Raw genomic sequence first — 21,914 nt, forward strand, 5'->3', positions numbered from 1 at the left:
ACGAGCCCCTGCGGCCAGAGGGATGTGAAGCGGCTGAGTGGAGACGGAGGGGAGGGGGGGCGAGATGGGGATTCCACATGGGGGAGGGGGGAGCGCTGACTCCCATTCAAGCCAGGGCAGAGACAAGCTGTCTCATGTGGGGTGGGGGTGGGGGAGGGCAACGGAGGGTGCTGGCCCCCATCCAGGCTGTTTCAGTTCCCGTCTCTCCAGCCCCACACCTGATCCTGCAGGCTGGCCTTAGGGAAAAGGGCACCTGGGCAAATTTGTATTTTGCTGCCTCCCCTCCCCCATGTCCCCGGCCCCCAGAGGCTCCCTGGGCTTCCCCCGTGTAAGGGAGTCTAGACAGCCCTGTCTTAACCAAAACCACAGTGTCTGCCTTGCCCAAAGGACTGATTTCTAAGAAGCCAAACCCAGGCCTCTCTCAAGGCTGGTGCACGGAGCCCGCAGGCCAGGCTGGGGCGTTGAGGGGCAGGGACGTGCTTTGCACAATTCTGCGTGTTCAGCATAGTTCAGTGTGATCAAGCTGAGAAAACGGGGAGTAAATGGCGACGTTTCGGTTCTGACAAGCAAAAAGCAGAAACAGCCGTAGAACTGCCAACTAAGGGGATAGCTTTGCCACATCCTGAGTAGCAGGATGTCCTGCAGATCAGGGTATCATTGTTATCTTACACAAAATGGAATCAATTGGTCATTAGAATGGCCAAGTCTTGCTTTGCTATAACATGGGCTTAGCAAAAAGAATCAAAGGGAGGCAAAGCAAAGCAAAGCAAAGGACTCACGTACAACAGGTGCAAAGCTCTTGGCTGTGACTTGGAGCAGCGATGGAACAAACTGCTGGCTCAAGTCAATTCTCTGCTCACCCCAAATCAGGGAAGGGTTTGTTAGCCTAGTCCTGGTATGTCTACACTGCAGAGTTTTTTCTAGAGAAATGGCTGTTTTTCTGGAAAAACAATACTTACGTCCACACTGCAAGGCTGTGTCTAGACTGTATCCCTTTTCCGTAAAAGGGATGCAAATTAGACACAGCGCAATTGCAAATGAAGCGGGGATTTAAATCCCCCCTGCTTCATTTGCATAAACATGGCTGCCGTTTTTTTCCAGCTCGGAGCTTTGCCAGAAAAAAGCTCCAGGAGGCCCTGGTGTGGGCAGGGTCTGAGGCAGGGGAGCAGGGAGCCAGGGGCCCAGCTGCTGATGGGGGCACAGTTCAAAGGGCCCCCCAACAGCTGGAGCAGCAGCCCCCTATCCCTGAGCTCCTCATGGCAAAGCAGCTGATCCCCAGCCTTTCCCCTGCCCCTCCCCCGCACAGGCTGCTTGGGGTGGTTGGGGAGGGTGCAGGGAGAGGGGCAGGAAATGGGGGGGGGGGGAGACCCAGGGACTTGGATGCTGCTCCTAACCCCCAGCTGGGACACAGAAACAAGCCACACACACCTCACGTAGCCCCCCTCACCTCACCCCCCATCTCACATCCCCACCTCACAAAGCTGCCATCTCACCCCCCACCTCACACACCCCACCTCACACAGCTGCCATCTCACCCCCCATCTCACACCCCCTCCTCACACACCCCACCTCACACAGCTGTCCTCATACCCCTCCCCCCACACACAACCACCCCCTTCGTGCAGCCCCCAGCGTCTCCGGACATGGGAGAGTTTCTCTCCCTGCCCCTGACCAACTGCCTGGCCCTGTAACCCTCATGGGCTCCCCACCCCAACTGAACCCTCCCAACATTGTTGGATGTGCCCAGAGTCGACACGCTATGAACTTCACATGGCAGCACCTCCTCTGGCCCTGCTAGAAGATAACTCTCTGTATCCCTGTTCCGCAGCTGCCCCACCCCAGAGGTGGCTGCATATTGGCTCTGATGAACCATCTCTGTGCGGCGTAATGAGTGGCTGTTCCCCTGTTGCTCTGCCCCAGAGGTGGCTGCACCTCAGTGCTTTGTCTCTTTCCAGCTTTGCATTACAGTGATGTCTCTGCGTCCTGGGGATCCTCACTCCCTAAGACCATCCGGGCTCTGAAAGGGTCCTGCGTGGTCATCCCCTGCTCATTCACCTACCCTGGGTCCCGCGAGTCCCTGGAGAGGCCATTCCGCGTGACCTGGTACCAGTACCGGAGCCGGGGCTACCCGGAGATCTATAGCAGCAAAGGCCCGGCCAGCGTCCTGCCCGAGTACCAGGCCCGGACAGAGCTGCTGGGGGACCCGGAGACGGGGAACTGCACCCTGAGCCTCAGCCCCGTGAGGAGTGAAGACGCCATGAGCTACTATGTCTGGTTCAACCCCGACTCAGTCTCACACCGCTTCTACGATGTCACCGTCCAGCTGGAGGTGGCAGGTGACTGGAGACCCCCCACCCCACAGGGCAGCACAGAGAGGCAGTGTGGGAGGCTGGCAGCAGAGGTTCCTCCCCAGAGGCAGCCGCATTGCAAACACTCCACCGAGAGGTGGCCATATGTCAGTGGCGGGTGAGGGGTCCCTGGATAAACAGCTCCCACGCTCCACCCCAGAAGGGCCGCATCTCAGCACCGGGGAGGGATCCTGGTATAAACAGCTGCCCTTCCCCAGAGGTGGCTGCATTTCAGCACCAGGTGGAGGTTCCTGAATAGCCAGTCCCTGCTCCTGAAGGGCCATGTCTCAGCACTGGGGAGGGATCCTGGTATAAACAGCTGCCCCTCTCCAGAGGTGGCTGCATCTGGGTTCCCTGGTCACTGAAGCCCATCACACCCTCCCCATTTGTCTCCCCAGACACTCCAGACCCACTGGTGCTGAGTGACCCTGGGGTGCTGATCGAGGGCAACAAAACCACCATCACCTGCTCCATCCGCCACACCTGCCCCTTGACTCCTCCCACCCTGGCTTGGACGCCTGTGCGGGGCAAAGCTGTGAGCAGCCACCAGCAGCTGGCGGGGGGCAGCTGGCTGGTGGAGTCGGAGCTGAGCTACACCCCCTCACCCGAGGACCACGGCCGGCACCTGCAGTGCACGGCCACCTTCCCCAACCGGCAGCAGGCCCGCAGCGAGCTGCACCTGCAGGTCAAGTGTGAGTGAGAGACACTAGGGGGCGCTATGCTGCAGGGAATGGGGTGGCAGTCAGCAGGGGGCTGTGTGCTGAAGGGGGTGGGGTGGGGGCACTAGGGGGGGAGTTATGGGGGCCCTGTGCTGCAGGGGATGGGGTGGAGGTCAGCAGGGGGTTGTGTGCTGAAGGTTTTGCCCGAACGGGAGCAGCATAGTTTTTCCGGAAAAGCACTGCTGATTTTACATTAGATCGTCAGTGCTTTACCGGAAATTCAAGCGGCCAGTGGAGACAGCTGGCAAGTTATTCCGGAAAAGCGGCTAATTTTCTGGAATAACTTGCCAGTGTAGACACAGCCGTGACAGGCGAATATCTTTGTGCTGAAGAACTATAGTACGCAATCTCCCAAGTGCCTGACTGGCTTTCTGGATCCTCGCTGTAATCTCCTCGTCAAGGCTCCATCACTTGATATTGTGCTTCCCAGGTACTTAAAGCTGCCCCCTCCCTTCAGTTGTGTACCATCCATAGTGCTACACGGCTGTGGAGGAGCACTGTTTGGTGCAGGCTGGAAGAGGACTTCTGTCTTTCTGAGGCTAATTGTGAGACCGAACAGTTTTGATGCTTCAGCGAATCTGTCAGTGCTGGTCTGCAGGTGGTTCTCCTGGTGTGCCATAAGGGGCAGTCATCAGCAAAAGGCGCTGTCGAAAGACGTTTTTGCCGAAGGTCTCTTCCAGAAAAGCTTCTTCCGAAAGACGTCGCCTCCCATTGGCACGAACCCACAGGAAAGGGGCAGAGGGGAGGAGCTCCGGGCCATTCTCGAATGGGGCAGGCAAGCCCTTGTGCTTGCTGTGGGAAAGTGCGGCACCAGGCTGGTGTTCGACACGTGGGCTGTCGCACGGGCAGCCCCCTGCCCCGGGGTGCACAGGCAGTGGAAACAGAAACAGCTTAAAAGGGAGCCAGAGGGTGGGGTAAGCAAGTGGGGAGAGAGTGCAAGAGAAGTGGGCTGCAGCAGGCAGGGGTGGGGCAGGGCAGATCGTACAGAGAGGGCACAACTGAGGCACTGGTGAAGGTGCCATTAACACTGCCCCTGTTCTGAGGGGGGCGCTGATCCTGCCCATCTATCCTGTGTACCCGCCTGCCTTCAGGGAGGCAGGTGCGGGGGCCCTGGTGTGGGCAGGGTCTGAGGCAGAGGAGCAGGGAGCCAGGGGCCCAGCTGCTGATGGGGGCACAGTTCAAAGGGCCCCCCCAGGAGCTGGAGCAGCAGCCCCCTATCCCTGAGCTCCTCATGGCAAAGCAGCTGATCCCCAGCCTTTCCCCTGCCCCTCCCCCGCACAGGCTGCTTGGGGGGGTTGGGGAGGATGCAGGGGGAGGGGCAGGAAATGGGGGGGGGGGAGACCCAGGGACTTGGATGCTGCAGGTAACCCCCAGCTGGGACACAGAAACAAGCCACACACACCTCACATAGCCCCCCTCACCTCACCCCCCCACCTCACACACCCCACCTCACACAGCTGCCCACTCGCACCCCCTCCTCACACACCCCACCTCACACAGCTGCCCTCTCACACCCCCTCCTCACACACCCCACCTCACACAGCTGCTCACTCGCATCCCCTCCTCACACACCCCACCTCACACAGCTGCCCACTCGCACCCCCTCCTCACACACCCCACCTCACACAGCTGTCCGTTGCCCCTCCCCCCTTCACACCCCCACTTCATGCAGCCCCCAGCATCTCCAACCATGGGAGCGTTTCTCTCCCTGCCCCTGACCGACTGCCTGGACCCGTAGCCCCCATGGGCTCCCCACCCCAACTGAACCCTCCCAACATTGTTGGATGTGCCCAGAGTTGACACGCTATGAACTTCACATGGCAGCACCTCCTCTGGCCCTGCTAGAAGATAACTCCCTGTATCCCTGTTCCGCAGCTGCCCCACCCCAGAGGTGGCTGCATATTGGCTCTGATGAGCCATCTCTGTGCGGCGTTATGAGTGGCTGTTCCCCTGTTGCTCTGCCCCAGAGGTGGCTGCACCTCAGTGCTTTGTCTCTTTCCAGCTTTGCGTTACAGTGATGTCTCTGCGTCCTGGGGATCCTCGCTCCCTAAGACCATCCGGGCTCTGAAAGGGTCCTGCGTGGTCATCCCCTGCTCATTCACCTACCCCGGGTCCCGCGAGTCCCTGGAGAGGCCGTTCCGCGTGACCTGGTACCAGTACCGGAGCCGGGGCTACCCGGAGATCTATAGCAGCAAAGGCTCGGCCAGCGTCCTGCCCGAGTTCCAGGCCCGGACAGAGCTGCTGGGGGACCCGGAGACGGGGAACTGCACCCTGAGCCTCAGCCCCGTGCAGAGCGAAGACGCCATGAGCTACTATGTCTGGATCAACCCCGACTCAGTCTCACACCGCTTCTATGACGTCACCGTCCAGCTGGAGGTGGCAGGTGACCGGAGAACCCCCACCCCACAGGGCAGCACAGAGAGGCAGCGTGGGAGGCTGGCAGCAGAGGTTCCTCCCCAGAGGCAGCCGCATTGCAAACACTCCACCGAGAGGTGGCCACATGTCAGTGGTGGGTGAGGGGTCCCTGGATAAACAGCTCCCACGCTCCACCCCAGAAGGGCCGCATCTCAGCACCGGGGAGGGATCCTGGTATAAACAGCTGCCCCTCCCCAGAGGTGGCTCCATTTCAGCACCAGGTGGGGGTTCCTGAATAGCCAGTCCCTGCTCCTGAAGGGCCATGTCTCAGCACTGGAGAGGGATCCTGGTATAAACAGCTGCCCCTCTCCAGAGGTGGCTGCATCTGGGTTCCCTGGTCACTGAAGCCCATCACACCCTCCCCATTTGTCTCCCCAGACACTCCAGACCCACTGGTGCTGAGTGACCCTGGGGTGCTGATCGAGGGCAACAAAACCACCATCAACTGCTCCATCCGCCACACCTGCCCCTTGACCCCTCCCAGCCTGGCTTGGACGCCTGTGCGGGGCAAAGCCGTGAGCAGCCACCAGCAGCTGGCGGGGGGCAGCTGGCGGGTGGAGTCGGAGCTGAGCTACACCCCCTCACCCGAGGACCACGGCCGGCACCTGCAGTGCACGGCCACCTTCCCCAACCGGCAGCAGGCCCGCAGCGGGCTGCACCTGCAGGTCAAGTGTGAGTGAGAGACACTAGGGGGCGCTGGGCTCCAGGGGGTGGGGTGAGGTGCTGCAGGGGTCGGGATAAGGGTGACAGGGGGCTGTGTGCTGTAGGGGATGGGGTAGGAGTCAGCAGGAGGCTGTGTGCTGCAGGAGGTGGCGTGGGGGCACTAGGGAGCGCTGTGCTGTGGGGGGGGGAGTCCTGGGGGCCCTGTGCTGCAGGGGATGGGGTGGGGATCAGCAGGGGGCTGTGTGCTGAAAGGGGTGAGGTGGGGGCACTAGGGAGCGCTGTGTTGCCGGGGGGAGTCCTGGGGGCCCTGTGCAGCAGGGGGTGGGGTGGGGGTCAGCAGGGCTGTCCTGTCGGAGGGGCGGGGTGTGGGTCAGTGGGGGGAGGCTGTTTTGTAAAGAACTGACAAAGCCATGCCAGCCACAGGCCTTGCTGGTGCCGGGCTCCGCCACCCAGACATCTGCAGGGAAGGTATCGTCAGGGCTCGCGTGCTGCTTTGCAGACAGTGTTTTATGCCAGGAGGTGGCGAGAGCGCCGGGGGAGGCTGTTCCGGATTTGATGGTAGCAAATAGGCAGGATCTGGTGGAGTCAGAACGTGGAAGGCAGCTTGGGTGCAAGTGACCATGGAGTCCCAGAGTTACAGGCCTAAGGAAGGGTGGAAGCGGGAAGAGCAAAACAGAGACAATGGATTTCAGGAAGGTGGATATTTGGAAACTCAGGGTATGTCCATACTACACGGTTCCGTCGATGGAGCCATGTAGATGGGCTTTGTAGACATAGCAAAATGAAGTGGAGATTTAAATAATCGCCGCTTCATTTACATCAAAATGGCTGCTGCGCTGAGCCGATCAGCTGTTTGTTGGCTCAGCGCAGTAGTCTGGACGCTCCGCGGTCGACATCAAAAGCCTTTGTCAACTGCCCCATTATGCCTCGTGGTTTACTCCATCGACGGAGCCAAGATGTAGTGTAGACATACCCGCAGAGAAGTCAATAGGACAAAGTTTAATAAGGACAAATGCAAAGTGCTCCACTTAGAAAGGAACAATCCACGTCACACCTACAGAACGGGAAGCGACTGTCTAGGAAGGAGACCGGCAGAAAGGGATCTAGGGGTCATTGTGGACCACAAGCTTAATAAGAGTCAATGGTGTGATGTTGTTGCATAAAAACCCAACCTGCTTCTGTGATGTATTAACAAGAGTGTTGAGCGCAAGACACGAGGAGTCATTCTTCCGCTCTACTCTGCGCTGATTAGGCCTCCATTGGAGTCTTGTGTCCAGTTCTGGACACGTTTCAAGAAAGATGTCGAGTAATTTGAGAAGGGCCAGAGAAGAGCAACAAGAATGGCGAAAGGTCTAGAGACCATGAGCTGAGAGGGCAGACTGAAGGAATTGGGTTTGTTTAGTTTAGAAAAGAGAAGACGGAGAGGGACATGAGAGCCGTTGTCAAGTATTTGAGGGTATGTCTACACTAGCTCCGTAGTTCGAGCTAGGTAGGCAAATGAGGGCAACCGGAATTGCAAATGAAGCCCAGGACTTAAATATCCCAGGCTTCATTTGCATCTTCCCGGGCACCGCCATTTTTAAATCCCCCTTAGTCCGAACTCCGTGCCCGCGGCTACACGCGGCACAGAGTAGGTAGTTCGAATTAGAACCTCTAATTCGAACTACTGTTACGTCTCGTAGAATGAAGTGTACCGGTAGTTCAAATTAGAGATCCTAATTCGAACTACCTACTCCGTGTCGCATGTAGCCGCAGTCACGGAGTTCGGACTAAGGGGGATTTAAAAATGGCAGCGCCCGGGAAGATGCAAATGAAGCCAGGGATATTTAAATCCTGGGCTTCATTTGCAACTCCGGTTGCCCTCATTTGCCTACCTAGCTCGAACTACCCAGCTAGTGTAGACATACCCTAAAAGGGTGTCACAAGGAGGAGGGAGAAAAATTGTTCCCCTTGGCCTCTGATGGCAGGACAAGCAGCAATGGGCTTTATTGCAGCCAGGGAGGTTGAGGTTGGACATCAGGAAAAACTTCCTGTCGGGCAGGTTAAATATGGGAATAAATCGCCCAGGGGGGTTATGGAATCTCCATCCCTGGAGATATTTCAGCGCAGGCTGGACACGCCCCTGTCAGGGATGGTCTAGATGGTGCTTGGTCCTTCCGTGCAGGCAGGAGCTGGACTCGATGCCTCTCGAGGTCGTGCCAGTTCTAGCGTTCTGAGAGTCTGTGGTTCTAACGAGCTCCCCTCCCCCCAGATCGCCCGCGGGGCACGACGGTGACCGTGCTGGGGCCAGCCCAGCTGAAGGAAGGCGACAGCGTCACCCTGACATGCACCAGCCAGAGCAACCCGCCGGCCACCGGTTACCGCTGGTTCCAGGGGCCGCGCCGGGCCCCGCTGCGTGTGCTGGGCCGGGGCTCCGAGCTGCGGGTGCCGGCCGTGATGCGCCACTCAGGGCCCTTCCGCTGTGCCGCCGAGAACGAGATAGGCCTGGGGGAGGACTCGCCCGCGGTGCATCTCGACGTGCAGTGTGAGAGGCAGTGGGGCCCGGGCCCTGCCTCTGGGGCACCCGCTCCCCTCTGGCCCCAGGGGGCGGGGCTCACTCAAGGGAATGGGGCCCAAAGTTTTTCCCCTCTATGGGGAACTAGTCCTGATCTAGCACGGGCAGGAGTAGTGGGGAAGAGGAGGGAGAGGCAGACTGAGGTGGGCCGGGAAAGGGGGCTGGGGCCTTTCCCCTCTGCAGAGGGCCAGCCCCGATCCAGCCCCATAACGGGACATTGGTTGGCTCAGGGAACAGTGAAATCGCCTGTTCCTTCTAGGGTCACTGGTCTTGATCCGCCCCAGGGTGGGGGGAGACTCAGGGGGTGGGGAATGCGGCCCATAGGGAGCACTGACCCCAATGTAGCCGATCTGGGTGCTGCCGGGGGATCTGGCTCCCTGCCCCACACGCCCTGTGTCCTGTTGCAGACGCACCGGAGCTGCTGCCAGGGGGGAACTGCACGGTGTGGGGCAGCGGGCCCGGGGGGGCGGCCACGTGTTATTGCGCAGCCGAGGGGAACCCCCCGCCCCGCCTCCAGTGGCGCCTGCCCAACCGCACCCTCCCCGGGGACTTCGAGGGCCCTGAGCTGCGGGCCAAGTCCTGGGTGCGAGGCCCAGCCGTGAGCGGGGAGCTGCAGGGCCCGGCCGGGGCCCTGACCAACGTGTCCTGCGCCGCCGCCAACGCCCACGGGCAGAGCCAGACCGAGCTGCCCCTGGTGCCTGCAGATACCAGGGACCTTCCCGACACGCCCGCAGGTACAGGGATGCGCGGGGGACTGGGTGTGGGGCGGTGAGAACCGCAGCTGCCGCTGTACATGCCACTCCCCGGCCATATGCTACACGGCTGATGTAGCTGAGGTGGTGTGTGGGGAGCATGGGGTAGGGGCTGGGCATTGGGGTGCTCTGCCCCATTTCATTTGTATCTCACTGTGGGAAACACAGGGATGTCCTATGCCTCACGGCAAGATCTAGAGGATTCTCTGCATCTTGGGGTCTTCAAAGTATTTGAAGGCTTCAATATCTGAGCTATAGGTGAGAGGATTGTTCTAGGAGGGGTGGGTGAGATTCTGTGGCCTGCACTGTGCAGGGGTCAGACTGGATGATCATAATGGACCCTTCTGACCTTAACGTCTATGAGTCTATAAGAAGGAGAAGCTGTACCCTGCCGTCCCATACAATTTGGCTCAGTCATGGCAGGGGTCACAGTCAAATTACACACCTTAGGAAAAGGTACTCCTGGCAGCCTACACGGCGCTAAGGGAAACAGAGGAGCTCACCCAAGCTCAAGCCATAACACTTCACACTCCTCTCCCAATCATTAAGCCCATATTGGAGGGAAAGGAGTTGCCACTGGGCATAGCCCAGAAAATGACCGTCCAGCGATGGGCACTCTATTTACACCACAGAGTAGGTGGGGGCAGACACTGCACAAAACCCCACCATGATTAAAGAGTCCCTGTGGAAGGTGGGAATGCCTGAGAAATACTGCCTGCCCCCACAGCAGTCTCCTATTAAAGATGCGGCTCCATTTAACCCATCACAACCCGAGGGAGTATGGTTCACAGACGGCAGCACCAAGCTAGTAAAAGGAAAGTGGATAGGGGAAGGCTGCAGCGGTCTCAGCAGATGCATCCCTGACTGAACACACCGAGAGTTGCAGAACTGGCAGCAATCAAACTAGCTTGCGAGGCAGGTGCCAGTACCATCTACACTGACTCCTATGCTGTATGGGCTGGAGCCACCCAGTGGATAACTAACTGGAAAAATAATAACTGGGAAATAGGAGGAAAGCCTGTTTGGGGAGTGGAATATTGGAAATGGATATACCAGCATGCAACCCAACATGCCTTAAGCATAGGCCATGTGTCAGCTCACCAAAAGAATAACACCCCGGCTGCACAGCTAGGCTATGTCTAGACTGCAGGCTTCTTTCGAAAGATGCTCTTTCGAAAGCATCTTTCGAAAGAGCATCTTTCGAAAGATCGCGTCTAGACTGCAGGCGGATCTTTCGAAAGAAAAATCCACTTTTTCGAAAGAGAGCACCCAGCGAGTCTGGATGCTCTCTTTCGAAGACGGCCTCTTTACATTGAAGAATGCCTTCCTTCGAAAGAGGAACTTTCGAAGGAAGGCGTTCTTCCTCGTGAAACGAGGTTTACCGCCATCGAAAGAAAAGCCGCGTTCTTTCGAAATAATTTCGAAAGAACGCAGCTTGAGTCTGGATGCAGGGCAAGTTTTTTCGGGAAAAGGCTACTTTTCCCGAAAAAACCCCTGAGTCTGGACACGGCCCTAAATAACCTAGCAGATGCAGCAGCACAGATTTCTACTGCCCAGGTGGATTGGGAACGCCTGTTCACTTGGCTACATGAAACCTTGGGGCACACAGGAAGCGATGAGTTGGTGCGGCAGGCACATGTCAGGAGGTGGCCTATCACCCATCAACAGGCCAGAGATCTGGTACAAACTTGCACCCTCTGTGCTGAGCTCAAAAACATAACCGAAGGGCAACGGTTTGCCAGACTAAGAGATGGAAAGGTACTATGGACAACCTGGCAAATTGATTACATTGGTCCAGTACCCACCAGTAAGCAAAAGTGGAAGTTCCACCTTTGCTTACTGGTTTTGACTGGAGTGGAAATTGTTTCAGGAATTGGATTTGCTTACCCAACCCGAGTGGCAACAGGGTTGTCTACGATCATGGGACTAAACTGCTTAGTAGCCCTTGTCCCAACACCCCAGGAAATCCAGTCTGACAATGGCTCACATTTTAAAAACAAGCTGGTAAAAGAGTGGGCCCTCCGCAACGGAGTCCAGTGGGCTTTTTACCTCCCGTATCGGCCCCAGTCTAATGGCATGGTCGAACGCTGGAATGGGCTGTTAAAAACCCACTTGAGGCCCACAGATGGTAAATGGGGAAACAGATTAGATACTGTGGTGCAAAAATTAAACAAGCGGCAGACCCCTACGGGCAGTCCAATCAGCAAGGGATTCTATCCTACGGGGAGAACCCCTCCTAGCCCCACTGTAACACTCAAAGATCCTAAATATGCACCTGGAGACACTGTGGTAATCAAACACCCCAGCATGGGAACCCAAACATGCGTACTGCACTCCTGTAAAGGAAAAGGAGTCTGGACCACTGCAGATGCTGGGCTAACACCAAAACCATTACTGAGGTTTGGATTGTATCCAAGACCAGCTGACCGTATGTTTTACTACAGGAAACTGAGGCAATGGCCCCGAACAGTGCTCCAGTGGGATGGATCCCTCCCAATGCTGGTGTGGAATCCGGGAAACCAGCATGAATTTTTTGTATGTATACCACTTGCTGTTGTAGCGCTTGCAACCACTGTTGTTAGTTATAGACTGAACTATGGGGAAAAACCTAAGCTGAAGCAAGACATGGTACTCCCACTCTCCATGGTTTTCTTCCTCATCTCAACTGTTACTGCTGTACCAGAACATTTGCTCAAAGGTGCTATTCAAACCATCGCCTTTGTCACCGGAACCACAAACTGCTGTGCTGTGTCTAGTCTGGCCAGTTTCTCCGGAAAATCAGCTGCTTTTCCGGAAAAACTTGCCAGCTGTCTACACTGGCCGCTTGAATTTCCGCAAAAGCACCGACTTCCTACTGTAAGAAATCAGTGCTTTTTGTGGAAATACTATTCTGCGCACGTTCGGAGCAAAAGTCCCTTTTGCGCAAAAGGGCCAGTGTAGACAGCTGAGATTTGTTTTCCGCAAAAAAGCCCCAATCACGAAAATGGCGATCGGGGCTTTTTTGCGGAAAAGTGCGTCTAGATTGGCCACGGACACTTTTCCGCAAAAAGTGCTTTTGCAGAAAAGCGTCCTGCCAATCTAGACGCTCTGTTCTGAAAATGCTTCCGAAAATGCTTTTAACGGAAAACTCTACTGGACTGGAAATCGAGTTCGTCCCTCTCAGCCCAAACGACTGGTGGAACAAAAGCGACATCTTCCAATGGGGACCGGTATGGTTTGATGACAATGACTACTGCAATCCTCAAAATAACTCTGGGGGGAGGCAAGGGACGTGGCAACGGAAGGTATGCTGTAACTTAAAATGTAAACAACTCATTGCTAAATTGGTTAGCCCAACAGCTAGAACTTTCCTTATCTCCTTTCCTACACTCTATCATAACCACTGTTTCAATTGTTTTGATTGTAGTAATTACCTTTTGTATAACATTGTGCATTGTAAAATGCCTGGTTAATGCAGCCATCTCTTCTGCGCACATTCGATATACAGCACTAAAAAAGGATCCTAGTCAATTCCTTGACCCTAAACCCCCTAATCAGGCCACTGAGTACTTTTAGATTCCTCGAAGGTGGGCAAGAGGTGCTGGCATCACCGTCATCTTGTATCCTGGGACGTGGTGTGTCGTATCAAGGGGGTGGAATGTAGCCAGACGGAACCCCCCTTGCAACATCCATCTTGCTTGCCCCTCTAAGGTGCCTGGAGCACACAGGGCATAGAAAGCAATAAAATCAGCATAGTCTTTGAAGCCTTAACAGAGGCCCAGATATGCTGGCTGCTGTGAGCCTGGATGGCTGTAAACAGAGATACGCCAATAGTTGACCTGCAAGAGGCTGCGAAAACTGCCCTTGGCTAGCACTGATATTGATACGATCACACGATCGTTCTAGTGTTTTATGATTCTATGAAAAGAATTTCGCCAGCCAATCACAGAGAGAGAAAACAAAATTGACCTTCATCTGCAAATCTGACACTGTTTCTGTAGCCAGACAGGAATCCCCCCTTGTAACATCCATTTTTGCTTGCCTGGAGCATACAGGGCACACAGAGCAGAAGGCCCAGGCTGCTGTGACCGTGAATGGCTGTAAACAGAGATACGCCAATTGCTGACCAAGAGGCTGCCGAGGAGTGTCCTTGACTTAACCCATATTGATACGAACACACAGCCGTCCACGGGGGGAGGAATCTCTCGCCCAGTAAAAAAATGCCTAGTACTCACAATTTAGTTCTCTCTCTTGCAAGTGTAAATTAACTTGAAACTTGCTTGTAAGAACTGACGCCACAAAATGGACCAGTACAATTCGGCATCTTAGATAAGAAAGAGGATACGGGCCCCCAGGGGTATATAGATGGGTCCAGTAGCACATTTTCTCTGAGTGTCAATCTACCATCTATCTGCTGGTCGGGTTTGGTGTTTGATCTCCCGAGGTTCCAGAGGGGACACCTACCTCGTATTCGTCTTTCCTAGGAATTGAGAGACCGGCCCTGGCCTGACACGCTGGAGTCGAGAGGCACAGAAAGGGGTAAAAATTGTACCTGGATTGGTCCTTTGTCTTAAGTGTACACATAGACTTAGAGCTCTTTAAAGATTAAGCTGTCACTTGGTACCATTATTTCTATTTTCTATCTTTATTATCTTTGTAACCATTTTTAAAATCTGTATTTGCTAACAGTTAAGAAAGAGAGCAATAGCCATTGTAACCATATGCTTTTATAAGTCTTTTTAATAAACCTGTAACTGTTTAAGCTTTAACCTGACTCCTCCAGTTGCTGTAACAGAACCAAGCACAATTTAAAAGAACTTCAGCCGGTCATAAAGGGACAGACATAGGGAGAGCTTGGGCGTTTGGATCTGTGTCACTCCCAGGTGACAAGATCCGTTGGGGCACCTTTTCAGCCTTTCCTAGGCTGCCCGCTGCGAAGGAACCCTGTGTTCTAGCAGCTAAAATCTAAGGTGTAATAAGCTCTTCCTATATAACGGGGCGTCTGTTGGCCTGCTGGCCACCCTCTGCGACGGGACCCCGGTCCTAGCAGTAAAGACACGGACGTTAAACCTTTTCTCGGAAACATACACACACACACTGCCCTGACCGTTGGCTGACAGTTTCCCTGGGCTTGCACAAAGACATGAACTGGATGTCACATTATAAAGCCAGCCTGCCCTACTTTTAACATTACAGTTTTACATCAAAAGCTAAATATGGGATACTTCTTGCCCACTTAATTAGCCTCATTAACACCAACACTACTATTGACAAGTACCTAAAACAATTCTCTCTCTTCTCTATTATAAATAACTTGGTTTTTGATATTTGTACTCCAGCTCACGGAGGCTTTGCCCACGAAAGCTCATGATCCTATATATATTTGTGAGTCTCCAACGTGACGCAGGACTATTCATTGTTTTTAAAGTTACAGAGAAACACAGCTCCCCCACTGAGCCTTTTTGATAGGATAACAAGTCTTGTGGCTAAGTAGGAAGTGGCGGATGTGGTATACCTAGACTTTAGTAAGGCATTTGATGCGGTCTCGCCTGACCCACTTACCAATAAACTAAGGAAATAAAACATACATGGGGCGACTCTAAGGTGGGTGCATAACTGGCTGGATAACCATTCTCAGAGAGAAGTTATTAATGGTTCACAGTCATGCTGGAAGGGCAGCACAAGTAGGATTCCGCCGGGGTCTGTTTTGGGACTAGTTCTGTCCAATATCTTCATCAACGACTTAGGGAATAGCACAAAGAATACGTTTATTAAGTTTGCAGACAATGCCAAGCTGAGAGGGGTTGTGAGTGCTTTGGAGGGCAGGGTCACAATTCTAAATGATGTAGACAAACTGGAGAAATGGTCTGAGTAAACAGGATGAAGTTTAATAAGGACGAATGCAAAGTGCTCCACTGAGGAAGGAACAACCCGTGTCACAACTACCGAATGGGAAGTGACTGTCTCAGAAGGAAACTGCAGAAAGGGATCTAGGGGTCAGAGTGGCCCACAAGCGACTGCCCACATCCTGCCCTCCAAAGCACTCACAACCTGTCAGGGATGATCTAGACCAGCCATGGCCAATCCGCAGCTTGCAAGCTGCATGCCGCTCTTGCCCCCCAAAATTGCATCTTGTGAAGCCGCTCCTGCACCCCCCTCAAGCGGCTCCCCTCCAGCTTCTGCCCGGCCCCCACCTTCTCTGTGCTTACGGGGTCGGAGCTGCGGGCTTTAAAAAATGGCAACCAAGATGGCGGCCCTCTTAAAGGGACAGCCTCCTTTTTAAATTTTGTTTAATTTTTTTTTGTTTTTGCTTGACAGTTCTGTTCTGCGGGGGGGGGGGGGGGGACCTTTTTCTTTGGTGTTTGACAATTCTGGTGTAGCTCTTCACATTTTTTCTGCTGCTGTTTTGGCTTTCTTTGTTAAATGGGTTGGCCACCCCTGATCTAGATGGTGCTTGGTCCTGCCGTGAGGGCAGGGGGCTGGACTCGATGCCTCGTAAGGTCCCTTCCTCTCTTAGGATTCTATGAAAACCGTTTTCTCAAGCGTCCCATGACACCGTGATGCCCACCCGTGACGGCGCCAAGACGCAGCTCTTGGGGGCAGGTCACTGGTGGGTGTTGCTCTGCAGGTGAATTCGTGAGGGGCCGGCAAGCGGAGGACGTCCCAGGCTGGGAATGGGGGGTGGGCAGAGACTTTGCCAGTGATGCAGCATCGCGGGGGCAGGAGGGACATGGCTGGTTCCCAGCCCTGCTTGAACCCTGGCCAGTATCACCTCCTCCCACCATCAAACAGGCAATTGCCAGCAGCTAGTGTGAAATCAGAGCCGGGTGTCGGGCTGAGGGCACTGGACACTGAGAGACAGCACGGCCCCAGCTCTGTGCTTGCAAGACGGACCCATCCGCCTGCCCCATGGGAGGCCGGATGGGTTTGGCAGGAAGTGGTTTCCCTAAAGGGGGCAGTCACAGCTGCTGTGGCATTGCACTTGCTGCATGCTCTCACCATTACACCCTTCTCCCTTCCCAGAGCCAGGACTAGAACTCGGGCATCGTGGCTTTGAGCACCTCCTTGCACTAACCATTAAGCCACACTTCCCTGCTCAGCTCATTCCCCCCCTTTGGCACTACTGCCTCCTCATGGAGCGACCTGGGACCCCCTGAAAGGAGCCAATCGGGGTGCCTGGGAGGCCCGGCTGCTGGCTGCCCCCAAAGCTGCGAAGCGAGAGGATGTGGGGGCCAGGAGCCGGTCAGACGCCCCCTTGCACCAGGCGAGGCCTCGGAATCCTCCTCGCGCTGTTCTGCCAGGGTAAGAGAGAGCCGGGCGGGCAGGAATCCTGCAGCGCCGGGGAGAGACCCAGGGTGACTGGCTGCCGAGGGAGCCGTGTCCGTGCAGAGGCTGGGAGCTCTCTGAGCCAAGCCTGGGCAGGCAGCCAGCAGCTGGGGGGTGCGCTGGGTCATGCGGCTCCAGGCGTGTCTGCTCTTCCCACGCCCGCTGTCGATAACTCCCCTCTCCCTGCCCTCAGCGCCGGAGCCCACTCCCCGCCCAGAGCCAGGGAGAGAGCCCAGGAGTCCTGGTCCCCCCCCCCAGCCAGCTTTAACTGCTCCACCCCACTGCCTTCCCAGAGTCAGGGAGGGAACCCAGGTATCCTGGCTGTATTTTAAACTCTGCTGCTGCCTCAGTTTCCTTCTATGTAAGGGGTGGAGGGGATTGAAGGGGAGTAAGCAGTTCCCTGGGGTGGAGGCAGGGGCGGGGTCTGTCCTGGGGAGAAATCAGTATGGGAGCAGGGGGGACCCCCATGCCCAATTTCACACCCAGATTTCACCCTAGGCACACGAGCGGTGGGCAAAAGGGGGTTGGGCTGTGACTACCGCAGGTGGGGACAGCAAAGGGGGGACGAGCCCCTGCGGCCAGAGGGATGTGAAGCGGCTGAGTGGAGACCGGGGAGGGGGGGGGGAGATGGGCATTCCAAAGGGGGGAGGGGGGAGCACTGACTCCCATTCAAGCCAGGGCAGAGACAAGCTGTCTCATGTGGGGTGGGGGTGGGGGAGGGCAACGGAGGGTGCTGGCCCCCATCCAGGCTGTTTCAGTTCCCGTCTCTCCAGCCCCACACCTGATCCTGCAGGCTGGCCTTAGGGAAAAGGGCACCTGGGCAAATTTGTATTTTGCTGCCCTCTCTCCCCCATGTCCCCGGCCCCCAGAGGCTCCCTGGGCTTCCCCCGTGTAAGGGAGTCTAGACAGCCCTGTCTTAACCAAAACCACAGTGTCTGCCTTGCCCAAAGGACTGATTTCTAAGAAGCCAAACCCAGGCCTCTCTCAAGGCTGGTGCACGGAGCCCGCAGGCCAGGCTGGGGTGTTGAGGGGCAGGGATGTGCTTTGCACAATTCTGCGTGTTCAGCAGAGTTCAGTGTGATCAAGCTGAGAAAATGGGGAGTAAATGGCGACGTTTCGGTTCTGACAAGCAAAAAGCAGAAACAGCCGCAGAACTGCCAACTAAGGGGATAGCTTTGCCACATCCTGAGTAGCAGGATGTCCTGCAGATCAGGGTATCATTGTTATCTTACACAAAATGGAATCAATTGGTCATTAGAATGGCCAAGTCTTGCTTTGCTATAACATGGGCTTAGCAAAAAGAATCAAAGGGAGGCAAAGCAAAGGAAAGCAAAGGACTCACATACGTACACCAGGTGTAAAGTTCTTGGCTGTGACTTGGAGCAGCGATGGAACAAACTGCTGGCTCAAGTCAATTCTCTGCTCACTCCAAATCAGGGAAGGGTTTGTTAGCCTAGTCCTGGTATGTCTACACTGCAGAGTTTTTTCTAGAGAAATGGCTGTTTTTCTGGAAAAACAATACTTACGTCCACACTGCAAGGCTGTGTCTAGACTGTATCCCTTTTCCGTAAAAGGGATGCAAATTAGACACATCGCAATTGCAAATGAAGCAGGGATTTAAATCCCCCCCGCTTCATTTGCATAAACATGGTTGCCGGTTTTTTTTCCGGTTCCGAGCTTTGCCGGAAAAAAGCACCAGTCTAGATGGGGATCTTTCGGAAAATAAAGCCTTTTCCAAAGGATCCCTTATTCCTTGTTTTAAGAGGAATAAGGGATCTTTCAGAAAAGGCTTTATTTTCCAAAAGATCCCCGTCTTGACTGGCGCTTTTTTCCGGCAAATCCCGGAGCCGGAAAAAAGCGGCAGCCATGTTTATGCAAATGAAGCGGGGGGATTTAAATCCCCGCTTCATTTGCAGTTGCTATGTGTCTAATTTGCATCCCTTTTATGGAAAAGGGATACAGTCTAGACACAGCCCAATTGCGTTCTTTTGTTGGTTGTCTCTTGGGAGCCAAGGAAGACATGTTGTGCATTTCATATGTGGAAACGCATGTGGCTCCGGAGCCCAAAGGTCGAAGCACACATGCGGCTACAAATAGGGCATGGGACGCCGGTTGTCAGGACAGGAGAGAACACAGCTCTGTCGTCTGTCACGTGCAGCTGCGAGGTGTTGGCTGCGGTCGTCCTCAAACTTTGTGTCTGCTTTTCTTGTAAGGGAACGCCAGTTAGTCCTGTCTGCAGCAGCTAGTTCAAATTGTCGAGCTTGAAGGCCTGTCCAATGCAAGCTGGTCTTCAGGTTATCCTTATACCTCCACCTCGGGCGTCCCTGTTTGCGACTAGCACGTACCAGCTCCCTGTAGAACAGCTGCCTCGGGATCCTGCTTTTGTCCATGTGGAGAACATGGCCAGACCATCGAAGCAGGATCTGGAGGATCTTGGCTTCGATGCTTGTGGAACTAGTTCTATCATGCCCTTCTTGGTTAGTAATTCAGTCCTGCCAGCGAACTCGCATGATTGATCGTAGGGAGCGCATGTGGAACTGCTCCATCCGCTTGATGTGCCTACGGGCAGGGTCCATGTTTCTCAGCCATACAAGAGAGAGGTGAGGCCCAAGGCATTATATACGGTGGCTACGTCTACACTGGCACGATTTTCCGGAAATGCTTTTAGTGGAAAAGTTTTCTGTTAAAAGCATTTTTGGAAAAGCGCGTCTAGATTGGCAGGACGCTTTTCCGGACAAGCACTTTTTGCGGAAAAGCGTCCATGACCAATCTAGACGCGCTTTTCCGCAAAAAAGCCCCGATCATCATTTTCACAATCGAGGCTTTTTTACGGAAAACACTACTATGCTGTCTACACTGGCCCTTTTCCGGAACGGTTTTCCCGAAAAAGACTTTTGCCCGAACAGGAGCAGCATAGTTTTTCCGGAAAACCACTGCTGATTTTACATTAGATCGTCAGTGCTTTTCCGGAAATTCAAGCGGCCAGAGGAGACAGCTGGCAAGTTTTTCTGGAAAAGCGGCTGATTTTCTGGAATAACTTGCCAGTGTAGACACAGCCTTGACAGGCGAATATCTTTGTGCTGAAGAACTTTAGTATGCAATCTCCCAAGTGCCTGACTGGCTTTCTGGATCCTCGCTGTAATCTCCTCGTCAAGGTTCCATCACTTGATATTGTGCTTCCCAGGTACTTAAAGCTGCCCCCTCCCTTCAGTTGTGTACCATCCATAGTGCTACACGGCTGTGGAGGAGCACTGTTTGGTGCAGGCTGGAAGAGGACTTCTGTCTTTCCGAGGCTAATTGTGAGACCGAACAGTTATAGAATCATAGAATCATAGAATAATAGGACTGGAAGGGACCTCAAGAGGTCATCGAGTCCAGCCCCCCGCCCTCAAGGCAGGACCAAGTTCCGTCTACACCATCCCTGACAGATGTCTATCTAACCTGTTCTTAAATATCTCCAGAGAGGGAGATTCCACCACCTCCCTTGGCAATTTATTCCAATATTTGACCACCCTGACAGTTAGGAATTTTTTCCTAATGTCCAATCTAAACCTCCCCTGCTGCACTTTAAGCCCATTACTCCTTGTCCTGTCCTCAGAAACCAAGAGGAACAAATTTTCTCCTTCCTCCTTGTGACACCCTTTTAGATATTTGAAAACCGCTATCATGTCCCCCCTTAATCTTCTTTTTTCCAAACTAAACAAGCCCAGTTCATGAAGCCTGGCTTCATAGGTCATGTTCTCTAAACCTTTAATCATTCTTGTCGCTCTTCTCTGTACCCTTTCCAATTTCTCCACATCTTTCTTGAAATGTGGCGCCCAGAACTGGACACAGTACTCCAGCTGAGGCCTAACTAGTGCAGAGTAGAGCGGCAGAATGACTTCACGAGTTTTGCTTACAACACACCTGTTGATACAACCTGTTGATATTTGCTTTTTTTGCAACAGCATCACACTGTTGACTCATATTCAACTTGTGGTCCACTATGACCCCTAGATCCCTTTCCGCCATGCTCCTTCCTAGACAGTCGCTTCCCATCTTGTATGTATGGAACTGATTGTTCCTTCCTAAGTGGAGCACTTTGCATTTCTCTTTATTAAACCTCATCCTGTTTACCTCTGACCATTTCTCTAACTTGCTAAGGTCATTTTGAATTATGTCCCTATCCTCCAAAGAAGTTGCAACCCCACCCAGTTTGGTATCATCTGCAAACTTAATAAGCGTACTCTCTATCCCAATATCTACATCATTGATGAAGATATTGAACAGTACGGGTCCCAAAACAGACCCTTGAGGAACTCCACTTGTTATCCCTTTCCAGCAGGATTTAGAACCGTTAACAACAACTCTCTGACTACGGTTATCCAGCCAATTATGCACCCACCTTATCGTGGCCCTATCTAAGTTATATTTGCCTAGTTTATCAATAAGAATATCATGCGAGACCGTATCAAATGCCTTACTAAAGTCTAGGTATATGACATCCACCGCTTCTCCCTTATCCACAAGGCTCGTTATCTTATCAAAGAAAGCTATCAGATTAGTTTGGCATGACTTGTTCTTCATAAACCCATGCTGGCTATTCCCTATCACTTTATTACCTTCCAAGTGTCTGCATATGATTTCCTTAATTACCTGCTCCATTATCTTTCCTGGGACAGACGTTAAACTCACCGGTCTGTAGTTTCCTGGGTTGTTCTTATTCCCCTTTTTATAGATGGGCACAATATTTGCCCTTTTCCAGTCTTCTGGAATCTCCCCTGTCTGCCATGATTTTTCAAAGATCATAGCTAAAGGCTCAGATACCTCCTCTATCAGCTCCTTGAGTATCCTGGGATGCATTTCATCAGGACCTGGTGACTTGCTGACATCTAACTTTCCTAAGTGATTTTTAACTTGTTCTTTGTGTATCCTATCTTCTAAACTTACCCTCTCTCTGCTTGTATTCACTACGTTAGGCACTCTTCCAGACTTCTCGGTGAAGACCGAAACAAAGAAGTCATTGAGCATCTTCGCCATTTCCAAGTTTCCTGTTACTGCTTCTCCCTCCTCACTGAGCAGTGGGCCTACCCTGTCCTTGGTCTTCCTCTTCCTTTTAATGTATTTATAAAAGGTCTTCTTGTTTCCCTTTATGCCTGTAGCTAGTTTGATCTCATTT

The 21,914-nt window shown here is 53.8% G+C and overlaps 1 protein-coding gene across 5 annotated transcripts in view; it reads left to right on the forward strand.

Moving 5' to 3' along the window:
* Positions 1-21,914, forward strand: part of LOC142819616 (myelin-associated glycoprotein-like) — a 37,241-nt gene that overhangs the window by 1,072 nt on the left and 14,255 nt on the right. For 3 of the 5 annotated variants that reach the window (XM_075907863.1, XM_075907865.1, XM_075907866.1), the window contains exons 2-5: positions 1,956-2,336; positions 2,747-3,040; positions 5,070-5,450; positions 5,861-6,154. In XM_075907863.1, the coding sequence (XP_075763978.1) occupies positions 1,956-2,336; positions 2,747-3,040; positions 5,070-5,450; positions 5,861-6,154 (1,350 nt within the window). The remainder of the gene's footprint in view (positions 1-1,955; positions 2,337-2,746; positions 3,041-5,069; positions 5,451-5,860; positions 6,155-21,914) is intronic. The other 2 variants (XM_075907864.1, XM_075907867.1) reach the window with 2 other exon arrangements.

The sequence above is a fragment of the Pelodiscus sinensis genome, chromosome 24 (assembly GCF_049634645.1).
Source record: "Pelodiscus sinensis isolate JC-2024 chromosome 24, ASM4963464v1, whole genome shotgun sequence".
Lineage (NCBI taxonomy): Eukaryota > Metazoa > Chordata > Testudines > Trionychidae > Pelodiscus > Pelodiscus sinensis.